The sequence below is a fragment of the Mytilus californianus genome, unplaced genomic scaffold (genome assembly GCF_021869535.1).
Source record: "Mytilus californianus isolate M0D057914Y unplaced genomic scaffold, xbMytCali1.0.p SCAF_4, whole genome shotgun sequence".
NCBI classification, from domain to species: domain Eukaryota; kingdom Metazoa; phylum Mollusca; class Bivalvia; order Mytilida; family Mytilidae; genus Mytilus; species Mytilus californianus.
The window spans coordinates 9,493,260-9,520,300 of NW_026262690.1; the positions used below are offsets into that span (position 1 = coordinate 9,493,260).

Below are 27,041 nucleotides of genomic sequence, written 5' to 3' on the forward strand. Positions count from 1 at the left end.
ATGCCGGTGGCCAAATCGTCCATGTAAAATCAATTTTGATTGGACCAAATTCACGAAATTTGGAAAATTACCCAATCAAATTATATTTTTCTTGCATAAACCCGGTAAATTTGAGGCTGAAGAGACACATGAAAAATGACTGATCAAGAGAATATAACTGAAGATGAAGCTGCATTATATGATAGACAGATTCGCCTTTGGGGTTTAGATGCTCAAAAACGGTATTCAAAGTGCTTTCGTAGAAACTTAATTTGTGTCTTCCTTGAAGGCCACAGCACAGGGGTTTGTTACAATTTGCCGGGTTTACTATCCAAACGAACCATTTTTTTCGGGGTTCGTATGGATAGTAAACCCGAAAAATTGTAACAAACCATTTTTTCGGGGTTCGTATGGATAGTAAACCCGGCAAATTATAACAAACCCCTGTAGCCACAGACCACAATTAAATTCTCTATTAGTTCTTTATAATGTTTTGTTTCATTAAAAAAATTGCACCGATTCTTTTTGTCAAATATTTTGTGTGTGTAAAGTACAGTACTAGTCCAAACATATATCCAACATTCAGAAAGATTGCTCCCCAGTATCTTACAAATTTAGCCAATACACATCCATACCCCTATGGACAAGTCAAGAGATGTTCCAAAAACTGTAAATATCACCTTTTTGCACCTGTTCTTATCACTCTTTCCATATCAAAATCAGTTTAAAATCCAACATCCAAAAGTTTATTTCACCTCTCTTCTTTCATTTCCATCCAAAAAAAACAAAGAAATGAGTGAGGAAGTGAAAGAAAAAAAATTAAGAAAAAATACACTTTAATTAAAAGGAACTATATTCGTGGACAATGAAAAGCGGGATCATTAATTGTGGTCTGGGACCTGAAGGTTCCTCTGTTGCTTGCTTAACGTCCATACCAGTAGCAAATATTTCCTGCATATAATTTTATATTTAGGACGATCCCAACAAAAAATCAGATTTTCAAATATGCAGTTTGCTCTGTGAGTGGCCAATTTATAACAATCAGACGTGAAGTATCTGCAATGTAATTAATTTATGTCTGAATATAGACAATTTAAATGAAGGCACAAACTATTCCCTTTTTGGGGATTCTGGTAGACCAAATTCTTCATTCTTCTGTCCCTATAATGTATATATTTCTTAATTTCCATTTGTTTTTTATTGATTTTGCTATTTACTATTTTTTTTTTTTTTTTTTTTTTGCAATATAGAGACAGAAAGCAATGTCCATTCAAAACAGGAGATTCACATACAATTTGTTTGCGCTCAATTTTCGCTGATATTCAGCCATCTGTACCTATATACACTTATAGATATATGTTTTTTCTATATTTTCATGTGCCTTACAATGATCAACGACTTTTCTCAGTCTAGATAATCCACTTTTTTTTTAACGTTTATTACATTCTTCTTTCATTCTCAGCAAGCTAAAAAAAATGGATTTTCTAGACTCAGAATGATCGTTGATCATTGTAAGGCAAATAAAATTATAGAAAACCCATTTATCTATTAGTTTATATAGGTACAGATGGCTGAAAAATGTATAAAATCAGCGAAAATCGAACGCAAACAAATTGTATGCGAATCTCCTATTTTGAATGGACACTGCTTTCTGTCTCTATAAAAAAAAAAAAAAAAAATAGTAAATAGCGAAATCAATAAAAAGCAAATGGGAATTAAGAAATATATGCATTATAGGGACAGAAGAATTCGGTCTAGGATTCTGGGGACTTGTCATTTTTTACCTGGGAGGGGAGGGGAGCTGGTCATTTTGAAATCAAACATATAAAATTTTTCTTGATCCCCCCATAATATTTCACTGTTTTTAATTTATCCCCCCTTAAAAACATTAAAAAAATGTGATCCCCCTCTCTTAAACATGCCAAAAATTAAACATGCAAAACACTTAAACTTTGACACACATGATATGTAGGATATACTTGAAGATTCAAAAGTTCACAAATGTTTCAATAGAGATAACATTGATCCCCCCACTTTGAATTTATAAAAAAAACTTGATCCCCCTTACATTTTGACCAATCCCTTATCAAGCCCTATTTAGTCTATTCAGGGATATTTTTGCCAACTACATGTACATTTGTTTTTTTTTTACCTTGCATCGAAGTGGCACCTTTCGTCCGTCGTCATCCGTCCGGTGTAAACTATTTCAAACATCTTCTCCTCTGAAACTACTGAACGAATTCCAACCAAACTTAAGCTGAATGATCCTTAGGGTATCTAGTCTAGTAGAATAAAATTTATGTATTATTTTCTGTTTCTTCAAAAAACATGGCAGCCATGGCTAAAATAGAACATAGGGATAAAATGCAGTTTTTGGCTTATATCTCAAAAACTAAAGCATTTAGAGCAAATCTGACATGGGCAAAAATGTTCATTAGGTCAAGTTCTATCAGCCCTGAAATTTTCAGATGAATCTAACAACCCATTGTTGGGTTGCTGCCACTAAATTGGTAATTTTAAGGAAATTTTGCAGTTTTTGGTTATTATCTTGAATATTATTATAGATACAGATAAACTGTAAACAGCAAAAATGTTCAGCAAAGTAAGATCGACAAATAAGCTTATATGACCAAAATTGTCAATTGACCCCTTAAGGAGTTATTGTCCTTTAAAGACAATTTTTCACAATTTGTTCATCTACAATGTAGTTTGCTTACTTTAAAAAATCTTCTCCTTTGAAACTGCTGAATCAATTTCAGCCACACTTGGGGCTGGGCTGAATGAGTTTCAGAGTATCTAGTATAAATTTTGTATTTTATTTCCTTGTACGTCAAGAAACATAGCCACTATGGCTAAAATGGAACATAGGGGTAAAATGCATTTTTTTGCTTTTGAAGAAAATATGACAGATACAAAGAACATTTAGATGGCATTTTTAAGCCACTCATTAATATATATTGAAAAGCAAAAATAATCATTGATGAAAGATTTAAGCAAAATATTACAGGTGAGCGATTCAGGCTCTTGAGAGCCTCTTGTTCATTTAGTTTTTTTTTCAAATAAGAGAAAGGTTGCAGGTCAGAGAGAAAACAATATGGCTGTCTACAGACTGATAAAATAATTTTTTTTACAAAATGGATCTATAACTATTGTTTAAGGAAAGATATTTTCAAAATTTTGACAGATTTTAAAGGCTAATAAGTCCTTTAATCAATTCTTACCTGCTGCAGATGTACGAAATGGTGGTGTAGATGTGAAAGACGATGGTTCAAGGTGAGGTAGTTGGCAAAAACTTTCAGAAAAAGACTTTACAAGGCTTGATAAGGGATTCTGAGGCGGCCAAATCAGAAAATCATTCCAGACTAAGAATCTCAAAAGGCTTTACTTGAATTAAATGAAAAGTATATATATAATAGACCAACTGACTATAGATTTAAGATGTGAACAATTACAGGTCATTGTAGGGCCTTCAAAAATTCATATTCCTGGTCTGGTTGAAAAATAAATGACAAGACCTTACAAGAATATGAGAAGCAAAAGTAAATAAAAAAATAGAAACTGGACCTTTCCCTTAATAAATTAGTATTTCACAGGCAGTTTTTATCATATTGATATAAATAGAGATGTGATATGATTCCCAATGAGACAACTATCCACCAGACCTGCATATAAACAATTAAAGGTAACTGTACAGCCTCAGCGATGAGAGAAAAGTCAATACAACATAGTCTATAAGTCTAATAAAAGATTGATGGGAATGAGAAAAACCCATACTGCATAGCCAATAAGTGTAATAAAAGAGCAAATCATTAAAAATGCCCTGTTATTGAGAATATATCAGTAATTCAGTATACCATATTTTAGACAGATGAGTGATTAAAGATCCATGAAGTCTGTAGTTAAGTTTGATTTTGTATGTTTTGATGATTTATAAATCATCATGACATGTAATTGAATTTCTATAATTCTATGATATCTTTAACTTGAAGTATTAACCTAAGCATCCTTTATTATACAGACTGAGACACTCAAGAATTTTATTAATTGGATTGAGAGGTCTGGGAGCAGAAATAGCAAAGAATATTGTTCTAGCAGGAATAAAATCTTTAACATTGCTAGACCAAACAGAGGTTTGTGATTATAAGTGATAACCCAAGAAATTCATTTAATTTGTCATATCAACTTAAAATATTCAATTAGTGATCAGTGCAAAATAAACCTTTAATACTTAGGCTTATTTCACTGTGTTGCCAGGTCAGAAATAAGCCATCAGATCAAATTCTTGCATTCTACTTTTGAGTTAAACTTTTGTCAAGAATGTGTAGGATAATTCAGCATTAATCAAGTGTAATTCACATTAGTCTTTGTTTTGTTTTGTCAGATTTTAATGGATAAAGTTGAGGGTTACAAAATTTGAGGGACCTGAGATCCTGGCTAATTCATTGGCAGACACAATAATCTAAACTTATCAATTAACAACATTAAGCAACTTAAATTATGATTTGATTGATTTATTTACATTATTAGTACAATAAATTCAATCCTGATCTTTGCTGGAAGCTGGATAATTTTTCTATGCCTGGTCCTACTGACAGGAATGAATGGAGAATTTAGCCACAATTTTATTTAAAGAATTCACTTTCAGTGTTATTCACGACTGGAGTTTCTGTCCATGTGTAATTTTAAACAAAAAACTAAAAGTCACCATTTGAATCGAGAAGGTACATGACTTTTGAATATGTCGCAATTGTTAGATGAAAATGGGAATTACGATTTTATGAATTTTCTCTTAAACAAATGTGCTGACAGCATGTCATTTCCTCCCATATGTGAATGAATGGAGATGTGGGGTTTATACATCAACAAGACAGCAACCCAAGAACAAAAACAATCAAAAGACATCTAGTGGGCAACCAACTGTCTTTAACAATCATGACATAGACCGGTGTCCATATGATATGTCTTGAGCTCTTAGTTGTCAGGAAATTGATGTTGTCCCAGTGTGCCTCACATGCATTCTTACATTTAAAGTCGCAGTCTTGTTTGAAGTAGGAGGGAACGATTTAAAGTTTATGGACAAGTACTGGTTCCAAGAAATGTCCACTTTTTTCTTAAAGTTCATTAGAATTCCTGGTTGGTTAATTGATTGATTGTAGATATGTTTAACACCCCTTTCATCACTATTGGCTATGTCATGGTCAGTTTTTATTGGTGGAGGAAGCCAGATTACCTGTAGAGAACCAACACTTAAAGACTTGTTGTTTTTGTAACATTACTTTCTTTAAGTTGCAATTTGCAAAACTTCATGAATATGTATATAAAACCCTGTTCAATAAGCCTGACCAACCAACGCAATACTGTTAATTCAGAAATTGCCTGTATATATTATTGAGATTTTTGAAGAATGGACAAATAATTTCGGAATTTACAGCATATGGTTGCACAAAAATACATTTCATTTATTTGGTTTGACACAGACATTTGTATTAGATTAATTGATATAGGGACTTTTAAAACTGTTATACACAGCTTTTAATTTAAGAAGATAGACAGTCTAGACAGTATGCATGCATTTCAACTAACATGAGATTATGTCCATTATTAAAAAATTTTTATTAGGAGAAAGTTCAAACTTATATAATTTTCACAAACTTTGGGCGAAAATATCAGCAAACAGTTGTCAATATTACACAAAGATGCCAAGTAAGGTTTTACCAGCTCCTTAGGGACTCTTTAAGCTTGTTAAATTAATTATATTGTTAAAGGGGCATTAGCTACAAGAAATAAAAAAAATTGGAATATGATTTTTTTTGGTTCAATCATATATAAAAGTCAAATAGTGAAATAATAATTCGCTTTTATCAGCCAGTTTGGTTCAATTTTGTCAAAATAAGCTAAGAAACATCGCTGATGAATTATTCACTTGCAAGTGAATAATTTGACCTCATTCATCCATATTCATGTGACCTTCAATTTAACCCCTTAGCTAGATAAGGGTTACGCATGAACTAGGCCTGTTCAGCTATTAAAAAGAAATAGAATGTCAACATTGAAAGTGAAACAATGGTAAACCATTTGGTTGACTGATTCGACCTACAAAAGCTCATTCTTATACAGGTAAAAACGATGATTAACATATATTTTAACCTATAATATGAAATCAAACAGACCTAGAAAAAGTAAATTGCATGTGTTCACTATCTATTTATATCTATATTTATGTTTATATCGGGTTATGACCGTCAGCAGTCTTCGGAGGTCACCTCGATGGTTAATTAGACGGCGTCTAGACTAAAATACACACGAAATGCTGATACATATTACCGAGTACATGCATCGTAAATTGTTTATTTTAGACTCTTTATTTTTTATAATTTGGATACACGTTTTAGTATGTTATAAATCAAATATGAGAATCTGAGTCAAATCGGTGAACATGAATTTGACAGCTAATGCCCCTTTAACATAATATACTGTTTTTATTTAGGTTTCTATTTAAGAAAAAAAAAGCTAAATTGTTAATGAGGTTAAATTTTGGCATTAAACGATATTGATTGAGATGAGAGAGCTATTTTGTAGACCTATGATTGTATGCATGCTTATATATAAATATTGTAATGTTTTGACAGGTAACAGAGGAAGATACATGCTCACAGTTCTTGATTCCACAGTCTGAGATTGGCAAAAATGTAAGATATTGTTAATCTGTTTTATACTCCTATGTATGAACAGTTCAATGAGACAACCAAACATTTTTATGGTTTTCCTTATTGCCATTTTGCACCTCCTATTTTCAGTTGAAAGATTTGGACTTTTTATTTCCTTTCTATGATATTAAGGGGTTTTATAATCTGCCAGTCTGTCAGTTCTTTTATATCAAGTTAGTTTTTTGTAAAAGTAGTTTTCAATGAAATTTTTTGAAACTCGTTCACATGTTCATTATGGCTTCAACTTTATTAATATATATGCCAAATTATGGTTTTATTTAACAAGAATTTGCAGATGACTGAACATGAATATTTGATAGGATGAATGATATTTAAAAAAATTGGTTAAAAGGAAGTCTATTGTTAGTTGTTGTCTTTGTAACTTCAGAATTCGAACTGATTTTCATTATGGTAGGATCTTTTTAAGATATATGCCATGTTAGGGTTTGACCTAGATTTTGTAGTTCACTGAACATGGAAATGCAAGGTTTTTAGTATGGCATGGTCCGACCAGGGTATGGTGCCGTTTGCCCACATATTCTTGCTGACAGATCAAATTGTTTGAAAAAGATCTTATATTTCCCCTACAGCAGTGAATGGATTTTTAGTGAACCTTTCATATAAAGGTATTTAAATCGCAATGGAGGATTTGGATGTAAACAGCTATAGCATGTATAGTAATCGTCAACAATGAGCAAAACCTATACTATTCAGTAAATCATAAATGGCACTGTCATGACAAAATGTTTAGAAAGATTTTTATGCCCCCACCGTAGCGGAGGGGGCATTAAGTGTTTCCCATGGCCGTCCGTCCTGTCTGTCCTTCCCGAACATCCCCAAAATTGGTTTCCGTTCTCTAACTTTAGTTTGCCTCAACCAAATATTATAAAACTTATACATAATGCATATTACTACAAAACACAGATCAAGTTTGAAATTGGGTGGCGTCACTTTTACCGTTCATGCCCCTTTATAGATGGAAAAATTGCTAAATCTGTTTTTCTCTAACTTTAGTTTGCCTCAACCAAATGTTATGAAACATCACAAAACAGTCTTAATTAGGTGAATCCTGCACCTGTATGTGGACGTTGACTCATGCGTTTTTACAAGTGGGGGAATCTGTGGCCCATAGACACATTCTCCATTTATTTTTTTGAGAAATCCTTATAAGACTAGAACGAAAATTTTTTTGTTATCATATTCATTATAAACATTTAAGTATTAAGTTATTCACTGCGCTCTTTTAGAATATGATACATGTTTAAGGCAAGTAGTGCATTTCTGATAAATCCAAACAGCTTGATTATATAGTGGGCATGTACCAAATTTTTGCTAGAAGAAAAAATCAATAAAAATGCATCTGATAGCTATTTTTCTGAGTTTTTAATTGTATTAACTTTTGTGTTCTTTTTGTATGTTTCAGAGAGCCAAAAGTTCATTAGAAAGGACACAGCAGTTAAACCCTATGGTTGAAGTGACAGCAGACGACAGCGATCCTAAAGACAAACCAGACAGTTATTTCAGTGAATTTGATGTCATATGTGCAACATGTTGCACATCTTCATTATTGACAAGGATTGATAAAATTTGTGCTGATAAGAAAGTGAAATTTTTTGCTGGTGATGTTTTTGGTTACTATGGTTACATGTTTTCAGATCTTGGAGAACATGAATATGCACAGTAAGTGCCAGATTAAACAAGAGTCAAATGAAAGTTGAGCGCCATGATAATTACTGATGATAGATACACTGGTGCATAGAGATTACATGTTTGATTTCAATAGTGTTTGAAACAGTAATATGAATAGTACATAAAAAGGTTAACAGGTATCACAAAAAAAAATGGACAGTACATCAACACCTGACTCTGATGAAGAAAAAAAAAACATGTACGAACAACACAGAAATCATTTTCCTCTTCTAGAGTAAGTAGAAGAAATTTGACCCAATATTTCTCCTAAGGAAACCCCAAAACATCAAAATAGGAGGTGCTTGATACAAATTAATAGTTTTGGCTACAAACATCATCAGCATCTGTTTTAAGTCATCAGTTTTCAAATATTTGTGCCAAGTTCCTTGTATCCACCTCTTTTCAGACATGTGTTACATTTTGTTTTGACTTCATGTGAAGTTAGTTCATTGATATGACATACATGACATATCAATATTTAAATCAGTTTTTTTAAAAAAAAAGGTTTCCTTGCTCATCATTAACCATTAAAAAAGTCTTTCTAAATTTTGGTAGCAAGCACAACAAAACATCTATATAGATATAAGAAGATGTGGTATGAGTGCATGTTTGTTTACAAATATTACATGAAGTGATACCTTTTAACATGTTCAACCTTGAAAAAAATATACAAAACTATTTATTATTAGCTCATAGGAAGTTATTTTTTTATTATTTAATTTATCGGTTCCTCATGAAGCAAGTGAACTCTGAAAAAAATTCTGGCAATTGAAGGTATCTGGTTAAAAAATCCTCCTGCATTTCGTATAAAGTTTCTTTTTTACAAATTCATCCACATCTTACATATTTGAATTGTCCCACCTGTTTAAACTAGAAGTGGGTAAATGAGACAACTCTTATTACCTTAAAATCATATCAGAAAGAAGCCATTGTTAATTATCGTTTATTTTTTTTAATAATTTCACAGAATCCGATGAAGTGTAGAATTTTAAGAATAAACAAGGTCTAAATATATGATTTTAATGTCAAAAATTTTTGTATTATATAAAAGCTTTAATTTATTAATTGTATACAAGGTGTAAATTTAATGTATTTTAGAGAAGTCCCAAAACCAAAGGAAAAGAAATCTGACATAGATAGCGATGAACCCTCGCCTAAAAAAGCCAAAGTCAAAGATCACAAAACTGTTGTTGTGAAAAAAGTAGGTAACATAATAACCAGAAAATAAAGAGGTACTAGTCTTTCATCTGGTATTCATATCTTTCTGGCTGCATGTATTTTTATTGTAAAATATAGAAAATGTGAAAATGTCTTTTCTTTAAAGTATGTCTGATGCTCTATGTGATTTCTGTTAAATAACTGACATAATTTATAAGACAGCTTTCTGTTTTAACTGTGTTTCAGCCTTCCTATCAAAGAGCTGAGTAGGTTAAAATTTTGTATCAGTCTCAGTTTTGTTAACATACTTTAGATGAAAGTCATGTGGTATATTTATAATTTGCTCATGTAATATGAGTGCCGCTAACTATTTGTTGGTGTGGAATAGTAATCGCTCTGTCCATCAGCACTTCTATAGCATACTACAGATCAAGATGGCCTTAACCTATTTCTATAATATTCATGCACAGTTTATATTTATTTTTTAATGAAGGCACTTTTTGATTTTTATGAAAACTGGGGGGGAAATTCTGGTAAAAACTTATATTGTTAAAAAAATCACATATTTTTAGAAATGCCTTGATTGTTTTAGGATTTCAATGGCATAGCTGTCAACTGACCCATATTCTGCGGGTTACATCCAAGAATTTTCCCTTCACACAGGATTTTTTAAATACCCACCAGGTATTCAAATAAACTGGGATTTAAAAAAATGACCTGTTTTCACCCATATTTCTGACCAGCATTGTTTCCGGTATTTAGAAGTCAAATATACTTTCGGTTTTCTCTGCATATTTCCATTGAAAAGGTAAACAATTGAAATTAGAATTGTTTACTTCTCGTGCCAATGGCAGATATCAAAACATTACATTTGATTGAAAAGTAACAATTCGAGGATTGTTTGTTAATTGTACCCCAGAAAGTTGAAGCCAGTCAAGCTTGACATACAATTCTATGTCCTGATTAAAAGATTTGCCGTTTGCAAATATCAAATATCCTGTAAAAATCATTTGAAAACAATTTGAACCTTTTAATACATTTCTGTTGGAGAGAATAATTTTGGTATCACTTAAATGTAAAAGCTTTAAATCAAATCCATATGCTCTAGACTTTCTATTTATCTTCCTCCTGTGTATAGGAGCACATAAGCTATAATTGATTTCTAATTACATGTATAGCTGGGGTTTATGACATTCATTAATAAAAAGAAGTTAACTAGTGTGAATAAAACAATAAAAGGGCATTGTTTTAGAAAGATATTTAATGAATGATAAATATTTATATACTTAACAAATTCAAAAGGAAACTCAGTGGTACATGTATATGTTATAGTAAATAATGATGTGAAGGAGGTTATTTGTTAGATCTATTATTCTTTAAGATTTTATAATTCAATGGGGCCAAAAAAATATCCTTGTCATACCTACTTGTATGGAAACACTATATTTACCAAAATTATTTTCAGAATGCAACTTTCACAAGGTTACAGCATGCTCTAGATGTGGATTGGAGAACAGATGAAAATTCAAAGAAGATAAGACGAACACCAAACACATATTTCATAATGCAAAGTAGGTTTTTAAAACAACCACAGGAATCTTGTCAGTGGTTGTTTTTGTGCCTGACTCATCCTAATGTTTTTCATATTTTTTTTGTTATTGGGAGAATAATGTGCTGATGGCAGATTTTTTATTGTTTCTATTTAATTTTATGTAAAACCTGTCAGTTAGTAAACTCTTGCTTTATCTTATCAGGACAGTGAAATTCTATTAATTTAACCTGTGTAAACCATGCAGCTGTTAAACATAAACAAATTCTATACAATTTCACTGAGGAATGAACAACAAATTCTATACAATTTCACTGAGGAATGAACAAGTATTCACTATATAACATTTCCATATGTGATTATTAGATTTTTATTTAATTTATATACTTTGAGGAACTTTGAAGAAAAACAGATAAAGCCATCAAGATTGGTACCAACTAAGACTTCATTATTGATGGCTGGATCTAAAGTACTGGATGGACTAGTTACAACTTTTCTTTTGATCAATTCACCAACATCAATGTTAAGATTTCATAAAATAGAAGAACATGTTCTTGCAGATATTTATTTATGATTATATTTCTCTTTTAAAAAGAAATTGAAAGTCATTGGTGCCTTTAGACTTGTAAGTGTGAGAGATTGCTTAAATATGCCAATTTAAATTTGCACTATGTACATTCCAAATAAGTTAGGAATTTGTTTTAGTCATACATATATGCTAAAATATAAAATTATTTCAGTTATCTTAACTCACATTTTTATGCCCTGAATTTGATAGTAGAGGGTTTAAGTTTTTGGTCAAAGTAGTTTATGATGAATTTGATATCACATCCACTTTGAAACTCAATACCCATGTTCGCTATGATGTGAACTTAATTATATACCAAATTACGGTTTTTACCCCAATTTTTTGGTTCACTGAACATGGAATTGGGATGTTGTGAAACCCGTAAATTCTCAGGTTAAAGTAGTTTACCATGAGGTTATGGTCAAATCAACTTGAATCTTAGTACACTTGTTTATTATGATGTAAATTTTATGCCAAATTACAGTTTTGACAAAGATTCAACGGTTCAATGAACAAAGAAAATGATAGTGTGATTTGGGCATGGTGTCACCTGTTCTTTTTAGACATTTGTGTTATTGAGAATTCAAAGCTGTACACATGATAAAAGGGATAATTTAATGGCATTGCATTTGTCTTTCCAGTTTTACTAAAGTTCATGGAGCAGAATGGTAGAAGAGTTGCTCTTGGTTCAAGAGAAGATGACATTGTTGTTTTAAATAATATTAGAAATACTGTTTTAGAAGATATGAAATTGAATGAAAGTGTTGTATCAAAAGAGTTCAGTAGGTAGGTATTTCATAGAGTGACAATAATTATTACAGAAAATTACACTGTTGTGTCTAAAAGAATTCAGTAAGTCTGTATTTCATAGAGGTAAAATGATTATTACAGAGGGGTGTAGTTTTCAAAACCATTCACATTAAACGAGATTCAAAATATTTTGGATGACAGGAGAGGTTGAATAATCGTGAAATTTCTAGAAACTGTTTTCATCATAGGTCTGGTCCATGCGCGCCAGTGTGTCGACAGGATAGATGGGGTATTGGTAGTCACTATAAGTACATGCTCTTTGTAGGGTTAACAGTTTTTGGGTAATTAAATTAATTGGGAAATTGCTTTATACACACTATGTTAAGAAAATGCAACATTTGAATAATGTTATTATGCCGTAGTGGAGGGTGCATTAAGTGTTACCCATGTCTGTCCGTCCCAAAATTGGTTTCCGTTCTATAACTTAGTTTGCCTCAACCAAATATTATAAAACTTATACACAATGCATATTACCACAGATCAAGTTCGAAATTGGGTGGTATCACTCTTACTGTTCATGAGTTATGCCCCTTTACAGTCGTTTCCGTTCTCTTACTTTTAGTTTGCCTCAACCAAATGTTTCATAGACTTGTACACAATGCTCATAATCACAAAACGATCTTAACTACGTGAATCCTGCATCTGTATGTGGTAGTTGACTCGTGCATAGTTACAAGTGGGGGCATCTGTGGCCCATAGACACATTCTCCATTTATTGTATTCTGCTTATGTAGGTATACATTTGTAACTACTTGAAAACAGCTTGACAGAATTTCATAGATTCTCCTGCCGGATATGAAGTTCTGCACTGGCTATTTTAATTTTGTTTTGACTTTTCTTTATGGTTTCCAATACCTTATATATAGTAACCTAAAACATGGACAGATATTTCTTTTTTTTTGTATTATTTGGAGACAGCAGAGTTACACATATATTAGCACTTTTTTCTGTATTCAAGAATTTTTTTCTCGCTAAGAGCATTAATATTTTCCTTTACTATTGTCTATATTTTTGGATCATATTTTCTTTCCATTTTGTTTTAAGGCCAACCAAAAGTGTGAACTACATGTGGTCTATAGCAATATAGTGTACAGGTCTGTCTGATAAGGTTCATCAATTCATATTGTTAGGTGATAAGACCTGGACCTATATTCATAATCTGCTTTGTAACTACAAGTAAAACAATGTTGCCTGCTTTAGAAGGTTTGAATGAAGTTTTACATGGATCCTGTACACTTCCAAGCATATTTGGTCATAACCATTGTAGAAAAGACATTTTTGTGTGTTCACTCTTTATAATATTATGAAGTAAAGAATTAGTAGTTAGAAGCATAATTGCAAACAATATTGAAAATGAAAATAATACTTTCAAAAATTTGAGAGCAGATCTAAAAGAATTTATTTTTAGATGATTTATATGTTTCAGAGTTTAGTGTGGCATTCATTTCACTGAACTAGTATACATTATTGTTTAGGGGCCAGCTGAAGTCGCCTCCAGGTGTGGGATTTTCTTGCTGCGTTGAAGATCCATTGGTGGCCTTGCGCTGTTTTCTGCTCTTTGGGGGTTGTTGTCTCTTTGACACATTCCCAGTTTCCATTCTCAATTCTATTTAAACATTTCAACATAAATCCTTTCTTAACACAATCATAATCAATAAGATTGGTTATAAAAACTATGTCCCATAGAGCTTACATAGAAATTTGATTTATTTTATTAATGATTTCAGTTACTGTTTTGCTGAACTAAGTCCAGTTTGTGCCATAGTCGGTGGTGTTATTGGACAAGAAATCATAAAGGTAACTCAAAGTATTTTTTAAATAGATGTCAAAACAAAGAATTGTATTAAAGAATTCAGTACTCTAATGGACCTCTACTCCAATGAAAATGCCTTGATGATAGACAGTCTGATTTGGTTTGTCCCCTGATGTATGGTATATGGAGGCAAGGTGTCTGTAGGTCATGTTATATCTTTTGAGACATATTCAGGTTCTATATAGTATCATGTGTATGCTTGTACAGCACTTGTTACAAAATATGAACATCAATTTGTCAATAATAAAGTAAATGACATTTTGGGTATGTTTTAAACTGCATGTTGCTTACAGAGGTTATATCAGGAATGCAGTGGAAAAGATATATGCATCAATTCTTGAGACAAATTCTCGACGTATCTTGACAGGCTTCATTGTGACTTTAAAACCATTGCTGTTCTTCACAATTACACTGAAGCCTTTAACATGAAGCTAAACCTCATTTCAAGACAGCCCACAGCAGAGGTTTGCTAGATGTCTATCATGCAACATATGTATATAGAAGAACACAGCTGTAGGATATTATCAACAAATTATAGACCAAACCGGTAATGAAATCAAACATCTACTGTCATGAATTGCCTGTACATACAGGATTGTCATATTGAATTGTAAATGGTCAAAAAAGAACATACATTCTGAATATTTTGAGCAGAATATTACCACATTACAGAATTATCAAAATCTCATTGCAGGCTGTATCACAGAGAGATTCACCACATAATAACTTCTTTTTCTACAATGGTGTGAATGGAGAAGGACTAGTGGATAAGATTGGTTAAAGATTGTTTTAACCTCCAATTTGGTTAGAGACTATTTTGTCCTACAGTTTGGTTAAAAACTATTTTGACCTGTAGTGAAGGAATTGTTCCTGGCAGGAATCAGTATCAAGTCAGCAGCTATGCTCGTTTTGATGAATAACATATGAAAAGTGCTGAAGAGTTGCAAAATTTACATATGTATTAATGAAATGTCACGATGTAAAGGAAGAAATAAATGTTACTATTTCAGTTGTATTTTTGTCTCGACTTCGACACATAGAGAAATTAATCCAACTGTGACATTCACTTTTTGTATAAAGCCTTATTAGACCTTGATTCTTCAGATCTTGTATAGATTTTGTAGATGCTTTATGTTCTGAAGTTAACAATTGTCATATGCCCATCGTCTTTGAGCTACTTCTACTACAATGCGACTACCATCAAAAAATTATTCTGGTATTTACATGGTTCAGCTGCTACTCAACACATGAATAACTTGCCTAGTTTGAGTAATAACTATTTGGTATGAGAGATCCTTGCAAGGTTTTTTGTCCATCAGACATGGTTCAAATGACCATGACCTCATTTCATGGATTAGTGGTCAAGGTTGTTCATATCTCGGATATATTCTTTTATCTTTGGCGTATCATAGACATAGGAAAAACGTTAGGTGTAAAGAATAAAATTGTCGCATGGGAACGCACAAAAGGAAAAATTTAAGAAAATTTCCATATTTTCGCAAACATTTTCCCTGAACAGTTAAGCTGTGTTTGAGCAAGTTACTGTGTGTGCAAAAACTTTCAAGATTTTTTTAATGTCTGTGATAAAAACATGCGAACATGAAAGAAAAATTTTAAAGGCATAGCTGAACTCTATGATATGTATTAAATGAGCATTAGCTATGAGATAAAAAAAAAAATTAAAATATGATTTTTTTTTTGTTCAATCATTAGTGAAATAATAATTCGCTTTTAGCAGCAAGTTTGGTTCAATTTTGTCAATATAAGCTAAGAAACATGGCTGATAAATTATTCACTTGCAAGTGAATTATTCGACCTCATTTAAACCATATTCATGTGACCTTCTTTTTAACCCCTTAGCTAGAGATGGGTTATGCATGAACTAGATGAGCTATTAAAAGGAAAAGAACGTCAACATTGAAAGTGAAACAAGGGTTAACTATTAGGTTGACTGATTCAATCAACAAAAACTAATTATTATACCAGTAAAAACAATGATTATCATATTTATTTAACCTATAATATGAAATCAAACAGACCTAGAAAAATCCAATTTCATGTGTTTGCTATCTATTTATATCTATATCAGGTTATATGACCGTCGGCAGTCTTCGGAGGTCACCTCGATGGTTAATTAGATGGCGTCTAGACTAAAAACAATGATTAACATATTTGTTTAACCTATAATATGAAATCAAACAAGACATAGAAAAATCCAATTTTATGTGTTCGCTATCTATTTATATCTACATCAGGTTATATGATGGTCTGCAGTCATCGGAGGTCACCTCGATGGTTAATTAGATGGCGTTGAATAGAATACACATGAAATGCAGATACAAATTATTATGGAGTGCATGCATTGTTAATTGTTCATTTTAGACTTTTTGTAATTTTGATAATTTTAGTAGGTTATAATCAAATATGAGAATTTGAGTGGAATCGGTGAACATGAATTTGACAGCTAATGCCCCTTCAATACATTTTCATTTGCTTTAAACAAACCTTTTTCTACTTTCTAATTAATCCTTGTTACAACTGTATGTCCGAACTCAGATTAGCCAATTATCCTTCATATGGTATTTAGTATAAAGTTTGTTTTTTGTTCTTGCAAATTGACCATCATGGCTGCCATGGACAAAAAATAGAACATAGGGTATAATGTATTAATTGTCAATTGTTAATTGAAAACCATAATAATCTGACTTGTCAGAGTTATTTCACAAGTTACATTTTTTGACAAATTTTCCTGCTTTTGCCTATCTCAAAAACAGTACTAGATATATGATAGCAAACCAAGACCTTCAAAAAATGCCAAAATGACTTAAACTATCACAGGTGCTAGGTTGTTTTTTTTTCCCTTTTCTCGTATTGATTTGAAAACCATATAAATAGAACAGAAACTTATAGCTTAGACCTTAAATAAACAATACAAGATCTATAAAAATGAAGTTATTGTCCTGAAATTAAGATATTTTGAGGTTTTGCTTATCATCTTGAACTGTATAATTGAGACAGAAACTACACAGCAAAGCAAGATCGACAAAAATGTCAATATGACTGAAACTACAATTGCTTTCCTTCTAGGATCAATTTCTCTTTAACAATGGTTCGACAATTTTTTCCATTTTGGCTTTATATTTATTATTTTGAATACAATAATTGATAAACTGTAAACAGCAAAAGTTATCAGTAATACAAGATCTACAAAAGACCAACAACTAATTTCTAATAGGAGTTATTGACCTTATAGTCATGGGTCTTCCTCCATATTGGATCATATTGGATTGTACAATAGCAAAAAATAATCGATAAATTTACCTTTTTTGTTTTGTAGTATGATAAGAGTGACTCCAATTTTTTTTTCCCTGAAAGCTCATACAGACATTCAAACTAATTTTTCAAAAGTTCAAAAAGTCATAGCAAAATTGTTTCAATAAATAGTTATTTGCATCAAAGGTACATACTTTGGTATTCTCTACATGAAAAGGTTGGTGATTCTCTCCAGGTACTCTTTGCTCCCTCCACCAATAAAAACTGATCCCCATGATATAGCAAAATGCAATGAAAGTGGTGTTCAACACCAACAATCAATCAACCAATTTCTTCTTTTGCCTTAATTTTAAATATCATAGTTTATTGGTCTGTTTGGTTTTTGTGGTTTTGTCAGTTCATTATTACTATAGGCAATATGGCAACTATATTTGGTGTATGAACTGATTGTAAGGTGTACATGACTTTTTGCAGGTTTTACCTGATTTTGACCTTTTTTTTCATGGTTCATTGGTCACTTAAATTTTTAAGGTTATGTCTATTTCTCAGAAATTATAAGCAATTAGTAAGCTATATTTTGGTATGTGTAATGATTGCATGGTGTACATGCTAGCAGTGTCATCAGACCGTAACCTCAATTTTATGGTTCATTGGTCAATGTTCAATTTTTGTCTCCCCTTGATGGTGTCAATAATTGTTTAACTTTGTGATTAGGTTAGTTTTAGTGGAACCACTTATGGTAAGTCAATGATATTTGGTATGCAGTTGTATCAGCATTGGCACATTTCATTTCCATAAAGATTATTTGGCCCCACTCCTTCAGTCATGGTCTGTTGACTATAAAACTTGCACATGTTTACATGTTAAAAGTGTGTGATTAGGTCAGTTTAAGGGGAACCACTTATGATGTGTCAATGATTTTTGGTATGCAGTTGTATTATCATTGGCATATCTTTTTTCCACAGAAGTTGGCCCTATACCTTCAGTCATGGTTTATTTACTTTGAATATTTTGCATAATTTGCATTTCAAAGTATTGCTATTTTATTTTCAACATTTTCATTTTTCTATCCAATAACATACAGGCAAGACATACCGTATAGCTTTTTTTTTTATGCGGGGTGTAAATTTTCGATTGTTTTCGCGGATAGAACAAAATCGCCAAAATAAATTTCGCCAATTTAAAAGTGCACGTGCAAAGTTATTGATAAAAGTTTGGAATCCGCCAAAATAATAAATGCCAAAACATTTTGTATACCTTAATCAATGAAAATCGAGAAATTTTACACCCATGAAAATAAGCCGCTATATGGTATATCTGTGTAAACGATTTATCCTAATTAGGCCCTTTTCTCAAATGATTTAAGCAATAGGCCCACTATTTATGATTGATGATATGATTGTAAGGTGTACATGTCTGTCTGGGCTCTGACATACCTAACCTTTACCTCATTTCCATGATTAATGGCTCTGACAGGCCTTGACCTTTACCTCATTTCCATGAATAATGGTTCTGATGGGACCTGACTTTTACCTCATTTCCATAAATATTGTTAAGTTAATGATACTTGTAATAAAACCTTATATTACAAACTTTCAACATAAGTTCAATAACAATAAGTTAAGCAGGCGAGACATTTCAGTAGTGCACTCTTGTCTCTCTACTCATACAAGAATGGTTTTTCCATATATGAGCTTTCAAAATCTGACAGTTTTGCACATCATTAAGGTGTGAAAAAAGCTGTGACTCATACTTTTATTTTATTTTTGAAGAATAAGCATGATAAAAACTAAATGTATTAAAAACTCTATTATTTTAAAATTAAGACCCTATATATAGAACAAACACTATTGGAAAAAACACATGTATTTTTTAAAAACAGTATATCTTTCCACTTCTCCTCAGCATTTTGTCTGAAAAATTAAAAAAAATATGTAATAAAAGTTATCATCTAAGTATATACGTAATAGTTCTATATAAGAGGCAATAGACGATTTTCAAATTCATGCATTTCCCTGTATATCTCCTATCTGACAATGCTTATGTTATTATGTCACCGTGTGAACTGATTGTTAAATGACATCCTTTATGCAAATTTACCCCGGGTCAACCAGTGTAAGGCATTCATAAAAAATCATTTTGAGATATGTCTATAGATGTTATATGTCAAAACCAAAGAGAACCTTTTAACTCAGGCCATTTTGATATTGTGAAAAGTATGAGGCATTTAGGTTGAAGGCCTTAAAGCAATTAATAAGGTGAAGAACAGTAAGGAAAGTGTTGTAATTCCATAAAGGCATAGTTCTTTAAAAAATTATTTCTTTTTCCCTAAGGTATGAACACAGTTTGTCTTTGAGCAAAAGGATGCAGTGGGTGTGTTAAAATGCTTGAGGTGTATGCTCATTACCTGTACATGCTTAGGTATTGAAATTTAGGTATTGAAATTTATGAGAACATATATTATGGTAATACTACGTCTATACAGACTCCCTTCTGGAAGTTTTAGTTACTCACTTCTTAGTTGAGTGTTAACTCCCTTTGATATGTTTATGTCTGATGTTGATCTAGATCTATTGTGTTGTCAAATAGAGGGTTTATGTCTGATGTTGATCTAGATCTATTGTGTTGTCAATAATGAGAGTTTATGTCTGATGTTGATCTAGATCTATTGTGTTGTCAATAAGAGGGTTTATGTCTGATGTTGATCTAGATCTATTGTGTTGTCCATAATGAGAGTTTATGTCTGATGTTGATCTAGATCTATTGTGTTGTCAATAAGAGGGTTTATGTCTGATGTTGATCTAGATCTATTGTGTTGTCAATAATGAGAGTTTATGTCTGATGTTGATCTAGATCTATTGTGTTGTCAATAAGAGGGTTTATGTCTGATGTTGATCTAGATCTATTGTGTTGTCAATAATGAGAGTTTATGTCTGATGTTGATCTAGATCTATTGTGTTGTCAATAAGAGGGTTTATGTCTGATGTTGATCTAGATCTATTGTGTTGTCAATAATGAGGGTTCATGTCTGATGTTGATCTAGATCTATTGTGTTGTCAATAATGAGAGTTTATGTCTGATGTTGATCTAGATCTATTGTGTTGTCAATAAGAGGGTTTATGTCTGATGTTGATCTAGATCTATTGTGTTGTCAATAATGAGAGTTTATGTCTGATGTTGATCTAGATCTATTGTGTTGTCAATAAGAGGGTTTATGTCTGATGTTGATCTAGATCTATTGTGTTGTCAATAATGAGGGTTCATGTCTGATGTTGATCTAGATCTATTGTGTTGTCAATAATAGGTTTATATCTGATGTTGATCTAGATCTATTATGTTGTCAATAATAGGTTTATGTCTGATAATGATCTAGATCTATTGTGTTGTCAATAAGAGGGTTTATGTCTGATGTTGATCTAGATCTATTGTGTTGTCAATAATGAGGGTTTATGGCTTGGTATCATTGCCAAAGGACTATCAAATAGCTTGTGATTGGTTCTGGTTTAAACAATACATTTTGTTTGTAAAATTACCAGTTTATGAATTATGTAATTGAACTAAAAGTTTCTTTTAAAAGGTTTTTAATGTTAGATTGTTCTCAAAATTGTTTATTTTTTTTTGCATCCCAAATTTTTCCAGCATATTTGATGATGATTTTTATTGTGCTCATAGAATTCTGTATCATACACTTTTTTCACAGACATTCCAGCAACTACCAACAACAAAGTCTGTTTCCTTAAAATATTATTTCTCCTGTTCAACAAAATAGTTTTTAATATAGTCTTATCTTACCCTATAATTATCTTGCAATGCATGGTTATTTAAGTTCTGAAAAAGAAAATATTATCAGTATGTACAAAATAATATATTAATTATATTTTATACTTAATAAATGTTAACAAATATATATAAAACATACTTTGTTACATATCCAAGCCAAATTAAATTGTTTTTCATCAGTTTAAGATTTGAAGTGATATTAATATACAATGTATTAGGTTAAAATTTACAACTATCAAAAATGTGACAGATTAACATATCTTCAGCACAAAAATGAAATGAAGGAAATGTCAAACTGATCTCTAACAAATAATCCACAGCAATTACATCAAACAACAAATATACTGTCATTATAAAATAGAAAAAAATGTCTATATAGATATAAAATCAAACTGAATTCACACCTGGCCTGCTTTGCAGCAAAACAGCTATCTAATGAACTATGTGATATTTTGTGAATGTATACATTGAAAATGATATTTGAGGTAAATGTCTGACTTAAACACCAACCTTACAAAATAAATAACCATAAGACATATCGAAAATAACATACAGTCTACATGTACTTCATTTACCAAGTTATTTGTAAGAGAAAAATTTTGATCAGAAAACTGATCGTCATACAATAATTATTTTTACAAGAGTATTCTAGCAAGATCAAGATATCAGAAAATCAAGGAAATATTTTCGTTTAAGTTTTTTTGCAAATGTTGAGAAATTCATCTGTCAAAACTTGTAACACAAGGCTAGATTCGCTTACTTTAGGTCGAAAAATTACAACAGCAAAATGTTATTGTAATAAATTAACCAGATTTCATTGCAGAAAAATTAAAAGTTAAAAAAACTGCCAAAAACCATGAACCATGGCAGGAAAGACGAAATCTTACAAGAGTGTACATACTGAAATGTCTCACCTGCTTTAATGAAAATTGATTTTATCTTGAAAGTCCTAAAGATAAAGGTTTAACTTCAAGTATCACATAGACTTAACCTTTTTAAAGATCCATGACAATGAAGTCAAGGTCAGATAAAGACGGTCAGACAGACATATACACCTTACAATTATTCCATACACCAAATATAGTTGACCCATTGCTTATGGTAATTGAAAAACAGATCAAAACACAACAGCTTAACATTGACCAATTCAATGAACCATGAAATGAGGTCAAGATCAGATGATACCAGCCAGACAGACAAGTAAACCTAACAATCATTCCATACACCAAATATAGTTGACCTATTGGTATTAGTATTTGAAAAACAGACCAAAACACAACAACTTAACATTGACCAATGAACCATAAAAATAAGGTCATGGTCAGATGATACCGGCTAGACAGTCATGTACACCTTACAATCATTCCATACACCAAACATAGTTGACCTATTGCTTATAGTACTTGAAAAACAGACAAAAACACAAAAACTTAACATTCACCAATGAACCATGAAAATGAGGTCAAGGACAGATGAAACCCGTCAGACTGACATGTACCATTGTACCACATGCAACACTTGTCGCAGGCGAGACAAAAACCAGGTACTTGGCAGGGGGCAAAAAACCTGTTTTGTATTAAACACCTTAAATATCCATCAACTGAACCAGGTTCAATGACAGGAGGGAAAAAGAAATGTTTACCTGTGTTATAACACATCATTACCTGAATCTGTTTTCTTCTTTTTTACTATCACTATTATAATACCTATAATTATTATCAACACTACAGCTCCACCTACAATAAATTAAACATAGGCCATGTGACAAACTATATTTTATTGCTTGGCATCAGTGTGATGCTATTAATTTCATTCCATATTAAGCCATCTTGAAATTATTTCTTAATAAAAATCAGTTTCAATTGGATGCCTCATGGCTAAGGTTCTATTGGCTAAAATGAGATATATTGGAAAGATGTCCCGGACAGGAGAAAATCTTAAATATGGAAGATAAGGAATGAAATTACAGTATAGGTATTCAAGACCGATAACAATTTATTGCTTCATGTTTTCATGTAATTTATGATATTGCGAAGCACTTCGTAACCTTTTAGAAAGGTTAGTCTTGTATAAGTTATGAACCCATGTATAACCAGTTCATTGCACTTCAGTGTTTAATAAAAATTTGTTTTCTCTAATTTTCTTTCCTTGAAAAGTGATAGTATTTAATTACATTTATCATATTCTTACAAGTTAGTAGATAATACAGGTAAATTGTATGTGTAATACCCTCAATGGCATGATTGCAAAGGCTTTAAATTATCACACCCTGAAACTGTGGGACTTCATTTCATCAATATCTGTCACAGTTGCAAAGGTTTTATCAAACCTCTAATCTGTATAATGTCATATCATGTGAAAAAACAATTACTTGAGGTATATAATAAAGTGTATATGATATGGCTTTTTCGATATCACACCCTGTATCAACCCTCAACCAATACAATTTTTCAAGTAGAGCTCTTGGGATTATATTGGGGTCACAGTTGACATGGATGCTATATTGAAAAAGGCATGTGATATTTTCTATGTAACATCCTCCACAATATGCAAATATTATTAATTGGATTATTTCAACATTTCTAGCAATTTTAAGAATTAAGAACTTTGATCATGTTGATGTAAATTGTGACAAAAATGAAATTAGAACTTACCTATACCACCTCCAATGACTGCCCCAGATAAACCTCCCTCTTCCTTCTCTTCTGGTACAATTGTCTGTAGCACTTACCTATACCACCTCCAATGACTGCCCCAGATAAACCTCCCTCTTCCTGCTCTTCTGGTACAATTGTCTATAGCACTTACCTATACCACCTCCAATGACTGCCCCAGACAAACCTCCCTCTTCCTTCTCTTCTGGTACAATTGTCTATAGCACTTACCTATACCACCTCCAATGACTGCCCCAGATAAACCTCCCTCTTCCTTCTCTTCTGGTACAATTGTCTATAGAACTTACCTATACCACCTCCAATGACTGCCCCAGATAAACCTCCCTCTTCCTTCTCTTCTGGTACAATTGTCTGTAGCACTTACCTATACCACCTCCAATGACTGCCCCAGATAAACATCCCTCTTCCTTCTCTTCTGGTACAATTGTCTATAGCACTTACCTATACTACCTCCAAAGACTGCCCCAGATAAACCTCCCTCTTTCTTCTCTTCTGGTACAATTGTCTATAGAACTTACCTATACCACCTCCAATGACTGCCCCAGATAAACCTCCCTCTTCCTTTTCTTCTGGTACAATTGTCTGTAGCACTTACCTATACCACCTCCAATAACTGCCCCAGATAAACCTCCCTCTTCCTTCTCTTCTGGTACAATTGTCTGTAGCACTTACCTATACCACCTCCAATGACTGCCCCTGATAAACCTCCCTCTTCCTTCTCTTCTGGTACAATTGTCTGTAGCACTTACCTATACCACCTCCAATGACTGCCCCAGATAAACCTCCCTCTTCCTTCTCTTCTGGTACAATTGTCTATAGAACTTACCTATACCACCTCCAATGACTGCCCCTGATAAACCTCCCTCTTCCTTCTCTTCTGGTACAATTGTCTGTAGCACTTACCTATACCACCTCCAATAACTGCCCCAGATAAACCTCCCTCTTCTTTCTCTTTTGGTACAATTGTCTATAGAACTTACCTATACCACCTCCAATGACTGCCCCAGATAAACCTCCCTCTTTCTTTTCTTCTGGTACAATTGTCTGTAGCACTTACCTATACCACCTCCAATGACTGCCCCAGATAAACCTCCCTCTTCCTGCTCTTCTGGTACAATTGTCTGTAGCACTTACCTATACCACCTCCAATGACTGCCCCAGATAAACCTCCCTCTTCCTTCTCTTCTGGAACAATTGTATGTAACCCTATGACTGCAGGGCAAACCTCAGTCTCAGATAAATTTTCACTTTCTATTGATAAACAAACAAAAAAAATTATTCATCTTCTAGTCTGACCAAACAATATATAAAACATTAAAACAGTTAAGAATTCAAAAATCAGGAAAAACAAATAAAACAAAAGGCTCCCAAGAGCCTGAATCGAAATGTCAGCCATCTTGGCTGGCAGACAGGGTCATCGGACACATTTTTCAAACAAGACAACCCAATGATGGTTTGGTTAAATTTAGCCCAGTAGTTTCAGAGAAGATTTTTGTAAAAGTTATTGGACAACAACAACGGACTATATATATGAAAGGCATGCAGTATAGGACATAATTTTATATCAGAAAGTAAAGTACTTTCAGATTCAGTAACTGTCAGCATTCTTTTATACATTATATATAGTATAATAGCTTTTTTGTTTTTGATCTATCATCAGCAAGAACATCAAGATAGTCCCGATGATGAAATCAGTATAAAATAAAAGAATATTATGTCTGAGGACATGAATGCACCCACTCAAGCTTTGCATGGATACCCCATATCCTTTGTTTTTCTATTTTCAATTTTCCAAGATAAAAAGGGGCATAACTCTAGAACGGTAAATAACTCACAACCCAAATTCGAACTCTGTCTGTGTGTTGTGATTTTTAGCATTGTGTATGAATTTCATATAATTTGGATGAGACAAACTTCGGTACAGAAACAAAAAAATTTGCAATTTTCCAAGGTAAATAGAAGCATAACTCTTGAACGGTAAATGACTCACTGCCCAAATTCGAACTCTGTCTGCAAGTTTTGATTCTTAGCTTTGTGTAAGAGTTTCATAAAATTTTGATGAGGAAAATTTAGGTAAGAGTGTGGAAATTAAAAAAATTGGCAATTTTTCAAGTTATAAAGGGGCATAACTCTAAAACGGTAAGTGATTCACCGCCCAAATTCAAACTTTGTCTGCGAGTTTTGGTTCTTAGCATTGTGTATGAGTTTCACAAAATTTGCATGAGGCAAACTTAAGTGAGTGTGGAAAAGAAAAATGGGACAGACTGAAAGACTGATGGACAGAAGAACAGAAGGACGATCAAGGGTAACACTTAATGCCCCTCTTGCCTATGGCAGGGTAGCGGGGGCATTAAAATATAATGACATTATTCTTTTTATCAGAAATTTGTCTCTAGAACATGATCCTAAGGGTAGAATATGGAATAACATGAAGTAGTCAGAAAAACTCTTTTTTCGCATTCAAAATGTTGTGATAGGTGTTTGGTTGTATAAATGACGTGTGCATTTCATTAGTGGTTGCCACATTTTAAAATTTTTTTTATAATGAGAAGTTGGTGTAGGTGGCCAATCTTTGATAGCTTTTTTTTAATGAATTCACAATTCTTTTTAACAATTTAGAGTTTGACATATTTTCAAGGCACATGTCTATTGTTGATGACTATGATATAAAAATAAGATGTGGTTGGATTGCCAATGAGACAACTCTCCACAAGAGACCAAATGACACAGACATTAACAAATATAGGTCACCGTACAGTCAGCTATAAAAGGCCCCGAAATGACAAATGTAAACAATTCAAACGAGAAAACTAAAGGCCTGATTTATGTACAAAATAATGAAAGAAAAACAAATATGATATACAGCAACAAACGACAACCACTGAATTACAGGCTCCTGACTTGGGACAGGCACATACAGAATGTAGCAGGGTTATGCCCTCTAGAAGTTTTTTTTGGTTGTTATTGTTATTGGGTTGCTGTTTTATTGAGGTATATCCAAACTTCTCCTTTTATTCATTCATGCAATTTTGTTTTTTTA

General features: G+C 32.4%; 2 protein-coding genes across 21 annotated transcripts in view; one reads left to right on the forward strand and one right to left on the reverse strand.

Annotated features, from left to right (window-relative positions):
- Positions 1-82: 82 nt before the first annotated feature.
- LOC127737425 (SUMO-activating enzyme subunit 1-like) lies at positions 83-15,282 on the forward strand. Its single transcript, XM_052248082.1, has 9 exons — positions 83-221; positions 3,998-4,109; positions 6,609-6,668; positions 8,110-8,366; positions 9,474-9,576; positions 10,999-11,104; positions 12,292-12,436; positions 14,188-14,257; positions 14,968-15,282. The coding sequence occupies exons 1-9, from the start codon at positions 136-138 to the stop codon at positions 15,052-15,054; spliced, it is 1,026 nt and encodes a 341-aa protein (XP_052104042.1). The 5' UTR covers positions 83-135; the 3' UTR covers positions 15,055-15,282.
- A 4,054-nt stretch (positions 15,283-19,336) lies between these two features.
- Positions 19,337-27,041, reverse strand: part of LOC127737426 (protocadherin Fat 4-like) — a 74,542-nt gene continuing 66,837 nt past the window's right edge. Inside the window, exons 44-50 of one of the 20 annotated variants that reach the window (XR_007999490.1) lie at positions 25,136-25,252; positions 24,784-24,827; positions 24,597-24,629; positions 24,212-24,288; positions 22,991-23,062; positions 21,339-21,374; positions 19,337-19,459 (exon numbers count right to left, since the gene is read on the reverse strand). Coding sequence is in view for 4 of the 20 variants with exons in the window: in XM_052248083.1 (XP_052104043.1) it covers positions 21,364-21,374; positions 22,991-23,062; positions 25,136-25,252 (200 nt within the window). In the remaining 16 variants the exon portion in view is untranslated. Of the gene's footprint in view, positions 19,460-21,338; positions 21,375-22,990; positions 23,063-24,181; positions 24,289-24,399; positions 24,443-24,484; positions 24,630-24,706; positions 24,828-25,058; positions 25,253-27,041 lie in introns of those variants that run through there. The other 19 variants (XR_007999482.1, XR_007999485.1, XR_007999489.1 and 16 more) reach the window with 19 other exon arrangements.

Excerpts from the sequence above, each read along its gene's own strand:
- LOC127737425 (XM_052248082.1), top strand. The coding sequence starts at position 136 with ATGACTGATCAAGAGAATATAACTGAAGATGAAGCTGCATTATATGAT. Across the intron at positions 222-3,997 it reads GGTTTAGATGCTCAAAAACG|ACTGAGACACTCAAGAATTT; the intron begins GTATTCAAAGTG and ends TTTATTATACAG. Across the intron at positions 9,577-10,998 it reads AAACTGTTGTTGTGAAAAAA|AATGCAACTTTCACAAGGTT; the intron begins GTAGGTAACATA and ends AATTATTTTCAG.